The sequence below is a fragment of the Oncorhynchus keta genome, chromosome 30 (assembly GCF_023373465.1).
Source record: "Oncorhynchus keta strain PuntledgeMale-10-30-2019 chromosome 30, Oket_V2, whole genome shotgun sequence".
Classification (NCBI taxonomy): domain Eukaryota; kingdom Metazoa; phylum Chordata; class Actinopteri; order Salmoniformes; family Salmonidae; genus Oncorhynchus; species Oncorhynchus keta.
The window spans coordinates 59,101,175-59,114,208 of record NC_068450.1 but is presented as its reverse complement, the minus strand read 5'-3'; the positions used below and the strand labels follow the sequence as shown (position 1 = coordinate 59,114,208).

The following is a 13,034-nucleotide window of genomic DNA, read 5'->3' as shown; positions in this document are numbered from 1 at the left end:
CGAGACTCCCCTAATAGTACACAGTGAGCAGTGTCCGCTGTACCTTTCCTAATAACTAAATATAGACAATTATTTATAATGGGGGACAGCACATGGAGCTCAAACGACAATGTATGAACGCCTCTCAATGAGGGTAGCCTAATGCGGTAGGACATACATAGCAAATAATGACTTTTCAGTTCACGCTCCGCTCAGGCTCGTTCGATCGTTCCCTTGCCACACCCATGATTACGAATATTGACACCGATGGCTCACGTGCGCATGTCCATGATTCTGTGCGATAGAGGCCTGCCTCGCCTTTTCTCTCGCACCTATTCTGTACAGACATCCTTCGTTTTTACATGAAAAAGTCGTTTAGTTTTTTTAGGGCCTAGATGAGGCAGAGAAGAATAGAAATAGCTTTGTATCTCTATTTCTTTACTGATTAATCACCCACTCCCCGGTTATTGCATCAAGGCCCTGCCCCTCTGATTCCCGACCGGCTTCCTGTGTTTGTGCGGTTCTCACTAGCCAGGGAGCGAGGAGGAGCAGAACTGGGAGTTGAGCGAGTGAAGGGCCGAGCTGCCACCTCAACATGGAGTAGTAAGTAGCCTAGTGTCCTCGACAACAGTAGCGGACCACAAAGAGGAATACTCGAGGGGTTATTTTTCTACAAGGATGCGCCGCAAATGATACCACATCAAAGATTCCACAACGCGAAGGAAGGATCGGTTTATATTTAAAAGATGGCGAACGACTCTCCGGCTAAAAGTCTGGTCGAAATAGACCTGGCTTCATTGCGGGTGAGTGGAGGACAAGGGCAGTGTCTTTTATTTAAAGATGAGGCTACCCCCAGATTTAAGCTATTCCACTACAGCGAGTTAACGTTATATAAAACAATGCGAACAGTTTTACCCAGTAAAATATGGAGACATTTTCGGGGTTACCATTTCTGGGAGGCTTATTTATTTATTCTTCGGATCGAGAGAAAGCTGTCGTGCTGCCTGGCTTTCCTTTGTTCGAAATGCATTTGGCATGTTGTGGAGATCAGGGCGCAACAGCTGCGTTAATCTAGGTCACATTTTTGCAACATTTATTCAAAAGCATTTTCAATTTTTTTTTATGGTTGTGTAAAAAAATATATCTTTGACTCGTTTCAGGATCCAGCAGGGATTTTTGAATTGGTGGAAGTGGTCGGAAATGGCACCTATGGACAAGTATACAAGGTTTGTTCCAATATATATTATTTTCTTCGTCTGTGGCCTAATCTTCGATACTGATTTCTGACACTAAATAGCTAACGTTACATTGATGCAGTTTTGGCATTGATCATCGAAAACATCCAGATGTCATGCTTGTGTGATGGAATAGATTCATGTCAAGATGTCTCGTCATGATGTTTGTCATTGCACCCCAATAATCCCTGGTTGGATTGGTAAAGGTGATGTCCCTCTGTGTATTATTGCTTGTAAAAACATATTTGGTGAAATATGGAAGGTAGCTTGCAATCAATCCATGCACCACTCCATTAACCCAAGCTCCTCTGTTTCTCATCTTCTACCCAGGTTAGGCCTTAACGCTCAGTTGATTTGTTTCTGAAGTTGACTTTTTTTCTCTTAATTTCCATGAATATTATAGATTGGTTTAGAAGTAAATGGCAACTGGGTTTGCAGACAGGTGTTGCTATGAGTGTTTTTAAAGTGCAGCACATGTCCTACATCACATCCTGCTGCGGAGAGAGGGGGGGAAAAGAATCGACTACTGCTTCATGATGATCCAGACTAGGACTTTGCCTCATAGACAATTTGGTTAAGTAAAATATAATGTGTTACACAGCATGCTTTCCCCCCCTCTCTCAACCATCTGTTTCTTGGTGTCATGTTTCTCTGTGAAAATCATCATAGTGACTGTTTTAAAGTAATTGTTGAAGTGTACCTTTTTGGAGAATTTGGTGGGTTCCGTCTCTTGGATTTTGAGGATGAGTCTGACCCACTATTGGTGACCTACCTCTCTTCCCGTAACCTCATTTCCATTGGAAGGTCTGGTCTGTATTTAACCCCTCCTTTCAAACAGTCAGGCTAAGCAGGGTGGTTCACAGTGGCTGCGGCAGTGCTGTATCCTGGGGCCTATTCTCTTAACTATCAGGAACAGTGGTAGTCTGGACTCCTGACTGAGGAGAATCAACAGTGGTAGTCTGGATGTTCAAACAGAAAAGCAGGACCATTCATCTGATCCAACCCCGTGGAACAGAGGGCTTTAAAGACCAATGCTGTTTTCTTTTGGTCACATGACCCCATTGGTAATGGAAAACTTGCTTGCAAACATCTTCCTTCCATTAACAGATGGCTTCATGGGTCTATGTGGAGAGAATGATTTACTTTTAGGTTTTTGTCACTCACTCTCAATCTCTTTACGGCTCTTTCTAAATTTCACCAAATGATTGACTAGAGTTTATTGGAATTGGTGCGTTAAAACGTTTACATCAAAGGCTCATATGGGCCTTATGCTATCTTTCGCTATTTATAGTCAGGCAGAGCCTGAGCCATTCTTCCACACTGCACGGAATAGAATGGACGTCCTGCAAAAGGGCCCCGGGCTGGCTGTGTATGTGCCTGTTTAGTTCCGCAAAATGGAGGACATCCTTGGTCTAATGATTCCAAGTAAAGCCAACTTGTCTGTGGCAGCTGATTTGAAAGATGGAGAACCAGGGGGTAATATTTTTATCCTGAAATTCATATGTTCATTTTCTGTTCTGCAGACGGTTAGGTCGACATGCTCTGGTTTGCTGTACATTTTCACAGCAGACAGTCGCAAAGCCATTGGATGTCAGAGGTTTACTGTATGCCAACTTCTAACCTACATAATTGTCTTGCCAAATAAAGGCAGTTTGTTTCAATCAATTATTCCCCTTCCTCCAGTGAGACTGTACTGTGAACTGCAGGTTATAAACTAGGCTAATCTGTAGCCCAGTTATGTACACTAGACATACACTACAGCTGTATGTGGACACCTGCTTGTTGAACATCTCGTTGCAAAAAAATGGCCATTAATATGGAGTTGGTACCCTGTTTTCTGCTATAACAGCCTCTACTTTTCTGGGAAGGCTTTTCACTAGATGTTGGAACATTGCGGCGGGGACTTGCTTCCATTCAGCCACGAGCAGTAGTGATGTCGGGCACTGATGATGGGCGATTAAGTTTGGCTCGCAGTCGGCGTTCCCAAAGGTGTTTGATGGGGTTGAGGTCAGGGCTCTGTGCAGACCAGTCAACCATTTCTGTATGGACCTCACTTTGTGCATGGAGACATTGTCATGCTGAAACAGAAAAGAGCCTCCCCCACACTGTTGCCACAGAATTGGAAGCACAGAATTGTCTAGAATGTCATTGTATGCTCTAGCATTAATATTTTCCTTCGCTGGAACTAAGGGGCTTAGCCCAAACCATGAAAAACACCCCCAGACCATTTTTGCTCTTCCACCAAACTTTACAGTTGGCACTGCATTGGGGTAGGTAGCGTTCTCCTGGTATCCGCCAAACCCAGATATGTCCATCGGACTGCCAGATGGTGAAGCGTGATTCATCATTTCACAGCCTCCAATGGAGGCAAGCTTTACACCACTCCAGCCAAAGCTTGGCGTTGCGCATGATGATGTTAGGCTTGTGTGTGGGTGCTCGGCCATAGAATCCTATTTCATGACGCCCCCGACGAACAGTTCTTGTGCTGACGTTGCCCCCAGGGGCAGTTTGGAACATGGTAGTGAGTTTCGACCAATTTTTATGCACTTCCGCACTCGACGGTCCCGTTCTGTGAGATTGTGTGGCCGACCACTTTGCGGCTTGAGCTGTTTTGCCTTGACATTTCCACTTCACAATAACAGCACTTACACTTGACCGGGGGAGCTCTAGCAGGGCAGAAATTTGACAAACTAACTTGTTGGAAAGGTGTTAAAAGTCACCTGACCTCTTCAATAAGGGCAGTAGAATAACAGTTTTTATCTATGGAGATTGCATGGATGTGTGCTTTATTTTATATATACCTGTCAGCAACTGGTGTGGCTGAAATGTACAAATCCACTCATTTTAAAGTTTGTCCACATACTTTTGTGTGTGTGTGTTTTCCCCTACCTCCATCAGCTGCCTGACACCAACGCCAGGTCAGTGCAGTAACACTGTCAGTTAACTATCAGACAGACGAGTGAGCGTGTGGTCTGACTGAGGGGTGCTAGCTGGAACTGGAGGAGGAGGAGCAGCTGTCCTGGGCCCCAGACAGAGCCTGCATGGCCAGGCAGCTTCATTACAAAGCTGGTTTTGTCTCTGGCTCTCTTTGGGAACCACCACCAGACCCACTGAAAGGATGTGTTTATCAGTCTGGTCTCATGCTGAATAATCAACTAGCCCTGTTCCGGAAATACAACTTTCTATCTCTTTCTGTGAGCCTTTTTCTTGTTCTTTGCAAAGTAGTTTTTCACCCATTCAAACCTCTCACAATAAGACAATCAAGCACAGTCTATTTCGTCTTTTCTGAAGGCCCAAGCCAATTTCTTGCATATAATTACAGTTTTGAAACGCTGAGGTTTTTTGGGGGAACTACTTCATCGATGTCCCCTTCTGTTTGTTATTTTTGTTTTCAAACTGTTTGCCTTGTGGGTATGTTTTTGTGACACTGTTCATCTCAGAACCAGATGCCACAGCCTGTTTGATGCAGCTAGCCCAGATGACATACAGTACCTCACTGAATGACTGACCTTTTCATTTGGAGCTTTTGACAGAAGCGGGTTGCAGGCACTCTAAAGAACTGAAATGCCATATCACCGCCCTGTGCGGCACGATGTGGCTCTTCTCGATTCAAATGCCTGCAGCCAATCGCAGCAGCAGAGGCAAGGTGTCAGTGATTGTTGTCTGGGGCTTGTGCCAGGTTTAGATCTTACTGTTAAGCTCAGTGGTAGCTCGGGGGGTTTAGATTGACTTGGCCAACCAGTTGAATGACCTTTTTGAAGTCTTATCTGTCAATATGTGGGTGTGACAGTCGAGGGAAGGGTGACATCATTTTATATGCTTACTAGGGATGCAAATTTAGGTAAATAGTGCTGTTGACTAACCGCCACCCTCTTTAACCGGTCAACAAACGTTACATTTTTTTCTACAGAAACTAGCCTGCTATGTATTCATACAAGGAAGGACATTTTTCATTAAGAGCTTAATGGAAAGATGCAACAATAGCAAGCCTATCGTCTTACAGTCAAAAGGCTGTAGCCTATTATTGAACATGCAGTTCCTGTAATGAAGCCGCTATTAAATAAAATGCCATTTTGAAACTTTCGTCAATGCAATTTGCGGGTGAATAGTTGTAAACAGCTCGCCTAATGCGACCGCTTCCATATGTGACAGAGATGGGAAATCTCAGTTAGAAACTAACACGGAACCCAAGAAGATAGGATAAGTATATAATTGATAGATTTGGATAGAAAACACTCTAAAGTTTACAAAACTATTAACATAGTGTCTCTGAGTATAACAGAACTGATTTGGCAGGCGAAAACATGAGATCCATTCAGGAAGTAGGATTTTTTTTGTTGTTGTAGTTTTCTATGCCATTACAGTATCAATTCACTTAGGACTCAAATTGCAGTTCCTATATCTTCCATTAGATGTCAGTCTTTAGAAATAGTTTCAGCCGTGTATTCTGAAAAATGAGCGCGTGAGAGCAGTCTGAATGAGTGGACCCTGCCGTGTCACAGAGCTTTTTCATGCGCGCGACCGAGAGAGTGCCTTTCTTGTTTACCTTTTATATTGACTAAGTTATTGTCCGGTTGAAATATTATCGATTTATTTAGGCTAAAAACAACCTGACGATTGAATATAAGAATCGTTTGACATGTTTCTATGAACTTTACGGATACAATTTAGATTTTTTTTCTGCCTGTTGTGACTGCGTTTGAGCCTGTGGATTACTGAAGAAAACGCAAGCACAAAACTGAGGTTTTTGGATATAAAGAGAGACTTTACGAACAAAAGGAACATTTATTGAATAAATGAATGTCTTCTGAGTGCAACCATATGAAGATCATCAAAGGTAAATGATTAATTTGATCATTATTTCTGACTTGTAACTCTTCTACTTGGCTGGTTACTGTTTGTAATGATTTGTCTGCTGGGCTATGTTCTCAAATAATCGTAAGGTATGCTTTCGCTGTAAAGCATTTTTAAAATCTGACACAGTGGTTGGATTCACAAGAAACAACTATTTTTTTTTACAACTATTTTACATAGGGTTATCTTTTCTGAATTTTCATAAAGAGTATTTCTTTATTTGAATTTGGCGCTCTGCAATCTCACTGGATGTTGACCAGGTGGGATGCTAGCGTCCCACATACCATAGAGAGGTTAAATATCAAAACAGACTGAACCAATTATATTAATTTGGGGACAGGTCGAAAAGCATTAAACCTTTATGGCAATTTAGCTAGCTAGCTTGCACTTGCTCGCTAATTTGTCCTGGGATATAAACATTGAGTTGTTACTTTACCTGAAATGCACAAGGTCCTCTACTCCACCAATTAATCCACACACAAAACGGTCAACTGAATCGTTTCTAGTCATCTCCACTCCTTCCAGGCTTTTTCTTCTCTTGACTTTATATTACGATTGGCAACTTTCATAAATTAGGTGCATTACCGCCACTGACCTATTTCGTCTTTCAGTCACCCATGTGGGTATAACTAATGGGGAGATGGCACGTGGGTACCTGCTTCTATAAACCAATGAGGAGATGGGAGAGGCAGGACTTGCAGCGTGATCTGCGTCAGAAATAGAACTGACTTGTATTTTAGCTCGTGGCAACGCAGACGTTCGTTGGCGCGAGTAGTGTGGGTCAATAATTGAATAACAGATTTCTAAATTTATTTTGCAATGCTCACGCACACGACGTGAACGGTGTAGTCAGCCTGTAAGCTTTTACACCAAGTTAGTTTGGTGCACCCCCCACCCACCCCAAACTGGTGCGTATACCCCCTTAGTCCGTTTACTTATTTAGTTCGGTTCGTTTGGACTGGTGTGAACTTTATCCGTACTAAACAATGCAGCATGGTTCTCTCTAAAAGGGTGATTTTGGTCTGATTCAATTTGTACGTTGGTGCGGTTCGCTGCAGGTGAGAACGCAGTCTGGACCAAACGCAGAAAAATAACCATTGTTTTTTTGACATCGTAACTTGACATCTCTGAAACATTTATGTTCATAAATGCGCTGCTACTCACACATCTGATGCAGGTTAGGGGAGACGAGGGCTGTACCGGGAATCTCGACTACTGAATATAGACTATTCAGGTAGCAGTTAGTGGCTATTCTCCCGCATGTTGTTGGAATACCAAATCAAATTTAATATGAAGATTTGGCCACAAGTGATGCGTCAGGATACTCATGATTTAACGTGAGCATATTTGTCCTATAAACGTATAACTTGCACGGAGAAGTTGTTTTTTTGTGCACTTTTGGTTGGATTACTTTGAAGGTAAGGTAAGATATGCCTCATTATTTGAAGTTAAGTAAAACGTTTAGGTTTCAAACAATTATAGTGCCTGATGCTCATGTTGCAAAGTGATTGGCGACGCATTGATAGCCTGCCTACCGTTGACTATAGCCTATGCCTTCCGAATGGCAAGCGAGCTTGAATTACCAGTTGAGATTGAGAAATAAAAATAATAGCTCTTTTTTTTTTAATAGTGGCCATCTCAAAAACATTCTAAAACCACACGTTTACAGTCCAGTACCAGCTTTTTGAGGTGCTCTCGCGCTGTCTTGACAGCTGATGGGCTATTCCGCTCCTCGAACTAGGATCTGTTTGCTGTGCGCATGTGATGTCTTAACGAAAATACATACGCGGCAATTTAATTCCACTAAATTATGCAAATGAACCAATAGAATGATAAGCAAGACCAGTCAAATGTAGTTTCGACAGAGGTTACCCAGTAACATCCCTAATTCTTACCTTGCACTGGAATGAAAGCTAGTAGATACTGTTTCTCACTTACATTTTTACAGGAGGACCCTTCTCAAAATGGGCAATGTGGTGGTGCTGATGGCTGCTGTAATGTTACACTGAACATTTTAAAATGGCGGATCCTTTAGTTGTGGATGCAATAGCTTAGGCTATTTCCCCCAATCACATTGTTTTATACCAAATCGTACTGCCAGCGCCCCCCTCCTTCTGCCTCTCAATATTTCTTAATTAATTGCTTATGATAAACCCTGGTACTAGTCCCAATTGCACTGAAAGCATCGAAATAGGAGGGAGGCGAAATACATGCTCGGGGGTTATGGCTTGCTGCAGCACTACAATCTCCCTGAATGGCATTGACATGGTGTTTGTGGGAAATCCGTCCTCTTCTCAGTACCCACAAAGTGGCAGTGGTTCTTCCTCCCCAGCCAACCCCATCTTCAGCATCCGGTGTCTTCATGGTGCTCCCCTAGCCACTGAACAATTGGCCGTTGTCTCATTAAGGAGAAAGTCATCAATATCCATGCTGGTCTCCGATGTGCACAGCTTTGTATGGTTGATCCAGACTGTATCTAGTGGTCCTACGTCTCAATACAGTTAGTTGTTGGATTTGCAGTGTCTTCATATTACCACCATCATTTACATTATTTGTTTTTGCCTACTACTACACAGGCCATGACCTCCTAGTCCCATTGTGGTGGTAGGCTGAAGTTGTATGTTATTTCTATACCCCTGAAAAGCCTCTTCCTGCACTGACTGACTCCACAATGGGATTCTCAGATCAGTTTGATCTCTTCTTTGGCCCCAGACCAGCTGGCACTGAGAGATGGGATGGAGAGCCCTCCGGTGTGTCTGAGAAGAGAAAATGATAGCGATAAAAACAAAACCTGAAGAATTCATTAAGTTCTCCCTTGGTGCGTGGTATGTGGGGGAGGATTCCCTCTACTGGGCTGTACAGAATGGCCATATATAGACCTAGTTAGCCAGCCACTCTGTCAGTCAGGCCTGCAGGGCTGGTGGTGCTCTTAATCCCTATGATGTGCCAACCTCTCTTAAACATCATGCCTCTTTCTCTTCCCTCACCACCCACCGGCTTCTACTCTGCAGTCCATGTCAGCCGAATCTACAGGGATGCTGGGAGAATATACCCACAGTCCCGTGGTGCTGGCAGCTCCTGTGACCTCACTCTTTTGCACTCCATTGCTTTCCTTCCCCCTCTCTCCCTTCTCTTGCCCCCTTCTCTCATTTTACCTGTGTGTAAACCATTTTACTTCTCCTGCTTGCTCATGACCTCAAATCATCCCCCTACCCTCTCTCCCCCACTCTTTCACTCTCTCTCGCCCATGTCCGCTTTGCCAGGGGAAGGACTTGGCAGGTTTGTGTGGACCCAGGGTGAGAGGTCTGCTGCAGCTTTAAATAGCTTGGCCCTGTTCTGTGATTTGTAAGGTGCACACTGAGGGTCACTGGTTCCAACACTCTGTTTGACACGGTGCCGTGTCTCTGTGATAGAGGCCACATGTAACCCCCCCCTTGCAGGTACAGAGGAAAGGTCATAGGTCATGAGATCGTCGAACCCTCTGTGGCAGTAACGCTGAAAAGGACCCATACTGGGCTAGCTTCCATATTGTATTTGGGCTATTGCCTTTATATTGGCTTTGCTTTCACATTTCATCTGTCCTAAAATGTCATCAGAAACTTGTAGTTGGGATTTCAATTTCCTCACTTTAAGCTGTCTTTAATATTGGAGACATGACGTGAAGGATGAAGATAATTTAACGGCGCTTCATTTTTCCTTGAATGAAAGGCTTCCCAGGATCTAAACCCATGATATCACCATAGAGCAAGGTTTCTAAACTCAGTCCTGAGCCCCCCTCCTTGGTGTGGGTTTTGGTTTTTGCCCAAGCACTACACAGCTGATTCAAATAATAGCTTGATGATGAGTTGGTTATTTGAATCAGCTGTGTAGTGCTTGGGGGGACCCTGCCATTAAAGGATGTAGAAGGGCTAAACAAAGGAGAACTGCCGGTGACGGATGATGCAACACAGACGCAAGCACACCTGTCTGCCTCCTAATCGTCTAGACATCCCCAGTCTCTGCCCCTCCCTGTCTTTTCCTCCTCCTCTTCCCCATCTCTTCTCTCTGTACCACTTAGCCATCTTTACCCAGGCTGCCATGTGGGTAGTGGAGGGGGTAGGCCAGGCAGGGTATGGTGGTGCTGTCTGTCCGTATGGAGGTGGGTTTCTTCCAACTAATGCCGAGTGATTTTAGTGCTTTTTGAGAGTTTTTGGTTCGATTCTTTACAAATAATCACTGTTTTCGGTATATTTTTGGGGTGGACATTAAATGCACTTTGCATTATGTGGTTTGAATGATGTAACACAGAATAAAACAATGAATACAATTTCATGACGTTTTATTTGATGACTATTTAATTCCAAGTCATCTCATCTCTGTAGAGCTGCAGCCTACGCTGTCTGACAAAATCACTATTTTAGTAGTTCATCAAAGTAAAGAAGGCATTATTTTATGACTGCTGAATACCAACTATCTTTTAGATCATGTATTTTCAGATCGAGATTCTTCTCTCCATTTCAGTTCCTATAAAGACCGGACTAGTAAAAGCGCAATGGATTATGGTTATTGTAGTTCATAAAGTTTTGGCAAGCCTACTCATTTCAGGATTTTTCTTTATTGTACTATTTCCTACATTGTAGAATAATAAAGACATCAAAACTATGAAATAACACATGGAATCATGTAGTAACCAAAAAAGTGTTAAAACAAATCAAAATATATTTGAGATTCTTTAAAGTAGTCACCCTTTGCCTTGATGACTGCTTTGCACTACCATGGCATTCTCTCAACCAATTCCATGAGGTAGTCACCTGGAAGACTTTTACAACAGTCTTGAAGGAGTTCCCGCATGCTGAGCACTTGTTGGCTGCTTCACTCTGCTGTCAACTCATCCCAAACCATCTCAATTGGGTTGAGGCCGGCTGATTGTCGAGGCCAGGTCATCTGATGCAGCACTCTGTCACACTCCTTCTTGGTCAAATAGCCCTTACACAGCTTGGAGGTGTGTGTTGGGTCATTATCCTATTGAAAAACAAATGAGAGTCCCACTAAGCGCAGACCAAATGGGATGGCAGATCACTGCAGAATGCTGTGGTAGCCATGCTGATGAAGTGTGCCTTGCATTCTAAATAAATCACTGACTGTGTCACCAGCAAAACACCATCATACCACCACCACCACTCTTCATGGTGAGAAACACGCATGCGGAGATCATCCCGTTCACCTACTCTGCGTCTCACATGGACACAGAGGACAGAAGGACAGATATCCTCCGGGCTAATGTCCACTGCTCATGTTTCTTGTCCCAAGCAAGTCTCTACTTCTTATTGGTGTCCTTTTTTAGTAGTGTTTTCTTTGCAGCAATTCAACCATGAAGGCCTGATTCACACAGTCTCCTCTGAACAATTGAGGTTGATCTGTCTGTTACTTGAACTTTGAAGCATTTAGTTGGGCTGCAATCTGAGGTCCAGATAATTGCTTATTTCTGAGGCTGGTAACTGTAACGAACTTATCCTCTGCAGCAGAGGTAACACTGAATCTTCCTTTCCTGTGCCGGTCCTCATGAGCCAGTTTCATCGTCGAGCTTGATGATTTTTGCGACTGCAGTTGAAGAAATTGTGAAAGTTCACATTTTTCAGATTGACTCACCTTCATGTCTTACAGTAATGATGAGCTGTCGTTTGCTTATTTGAGTTCTGGCCATAATATGCGACTCGTTTCAGGAAACTAGGCTTATGTCGTGTGTCACTACTTCACAGGAGCACCATTTCAATGAGAATTTTATAATTTTTTTCAATCAAATTCGCTCTGGCTATCTACTCCTGATTTCAGTGCACTCCTCTGTGTGAGAGCGCAGAATAACTGATGAATTTAAACTTTGGCAAAAAAACGTAAATTGTTGCCAGCAGCACAGTTGCAGTCACCAACGCTCTGGATGACATAAAAACAGCCTAACTGGCTCTGTTAAGGTGAGTAAAATGGTCAGTGAACGGTTCTCTCATGTTAGCCAGTTAGCTTGACTGTTCTTAGGACAGAACGCTCAGATCAATCCATGGAGAGATGGGTGGGGCTAAAGCTTAAGAGGGTGTGAACAATGCTGAATGGGTGTAGACAAAGCTCTCCAGCAGGTACCGAAATATTCAAAGGTCATTTTCTCAAAAGTGAAGTTCCAAGTTTCAAAGCAGAATTTCTTTCCCATTGTTCCTCAAATGCAGTGTATGATATACCGCAGTGTATGATATACCGCTGTGTATCTCTGTGCCTCTGCTTTTGTCCAATGTATAAAAAAAGAACAACACCACCATTTCGAATGTTGCTACGTAACACGGAATCAAGGCGGTCAGTCACATACGGACTTGATCTTTTACCGAATAGGGCTGTCTTCTGCATACCAACCCTACCTTGTCACAACACAACTGATTGGCTCAAATGCATTTAAGAAGGAAAGAAATTCCAGAAATTAACTTTGAACAAGGCACACCTGTTAATTGAAATGTATTCCAGCTGACTACCTATGAAGCTGGTTAAGAGAATGCCAAGAGAGTGCAACGCTGTCAAGGCAAAGGGTGGCTACTTTGAAGAATGTAAAATATATTTTGATTTGTTTAACACTTTTTTTATGGTTACCACATGATTCCATATGTGTTATTTCATAGTTTTGATGTCTTCACTGTTATTCTACAATGTAGAACATAGTACAAATAAAGAAAACCCCTTGAAATAATAGTAGGTGTGTCCAAACCTTTGACTGGTACTGTATGTAGAACATTTGCCCCCTACTACATCGCACATTCAGGCTAGATCTGATTTATCTCCAGAGAAACTGCATTGAGCTCAAAAAAACGAATAAATGGAACTGAAATAACTGATGTCGGCCAATTAATTGTTTAAAAAGCGGGGGGGAAATAATTGTCAATTTGATTATTTGCTTTGCACTACCTCCCAGGACAAACTGTGTATTGCTGGGAGGACTCCGCACATTAAAGG

General features: G+C 43.0%; 1 protein-coding gene across 5 annotated transcripts in view; it reads left to right on the top strand.

Moving 5' to 3' along the window:
- Positions 1–38: 38 nt before the first annotated feature.
- LOC118363185 (mitogen-activated protein kinase kinase kinase kinase 4-like) overlaps positions 39–13,034 on the top strand; it is a 59,117-nt gene continuing 46,121 nt past the window's right edge. The window contains exons 1-2 of one of the 5 annotated variants that reach the window (XR_008087661.1): positions 39–782; positions 1,140–1,205. Coding sequence is in view for 1 of the 5 variants with exons in the window: in XM_052488678.1 (XP_052344638.1) it covers positions 726–782; positions 1,140–1,205 (123 nt within the window). In the remaining 4 variants the exon portion in view is untranslated. The remainder of the gene's footprint in view (positions 783–1,139; positions 1,206–13,034) is intronic. The other 4 variants (XR_008087659.1, XR_008087660.1, XR_008087662.1 and 1 more) reach the window with 4 other exon arrangements.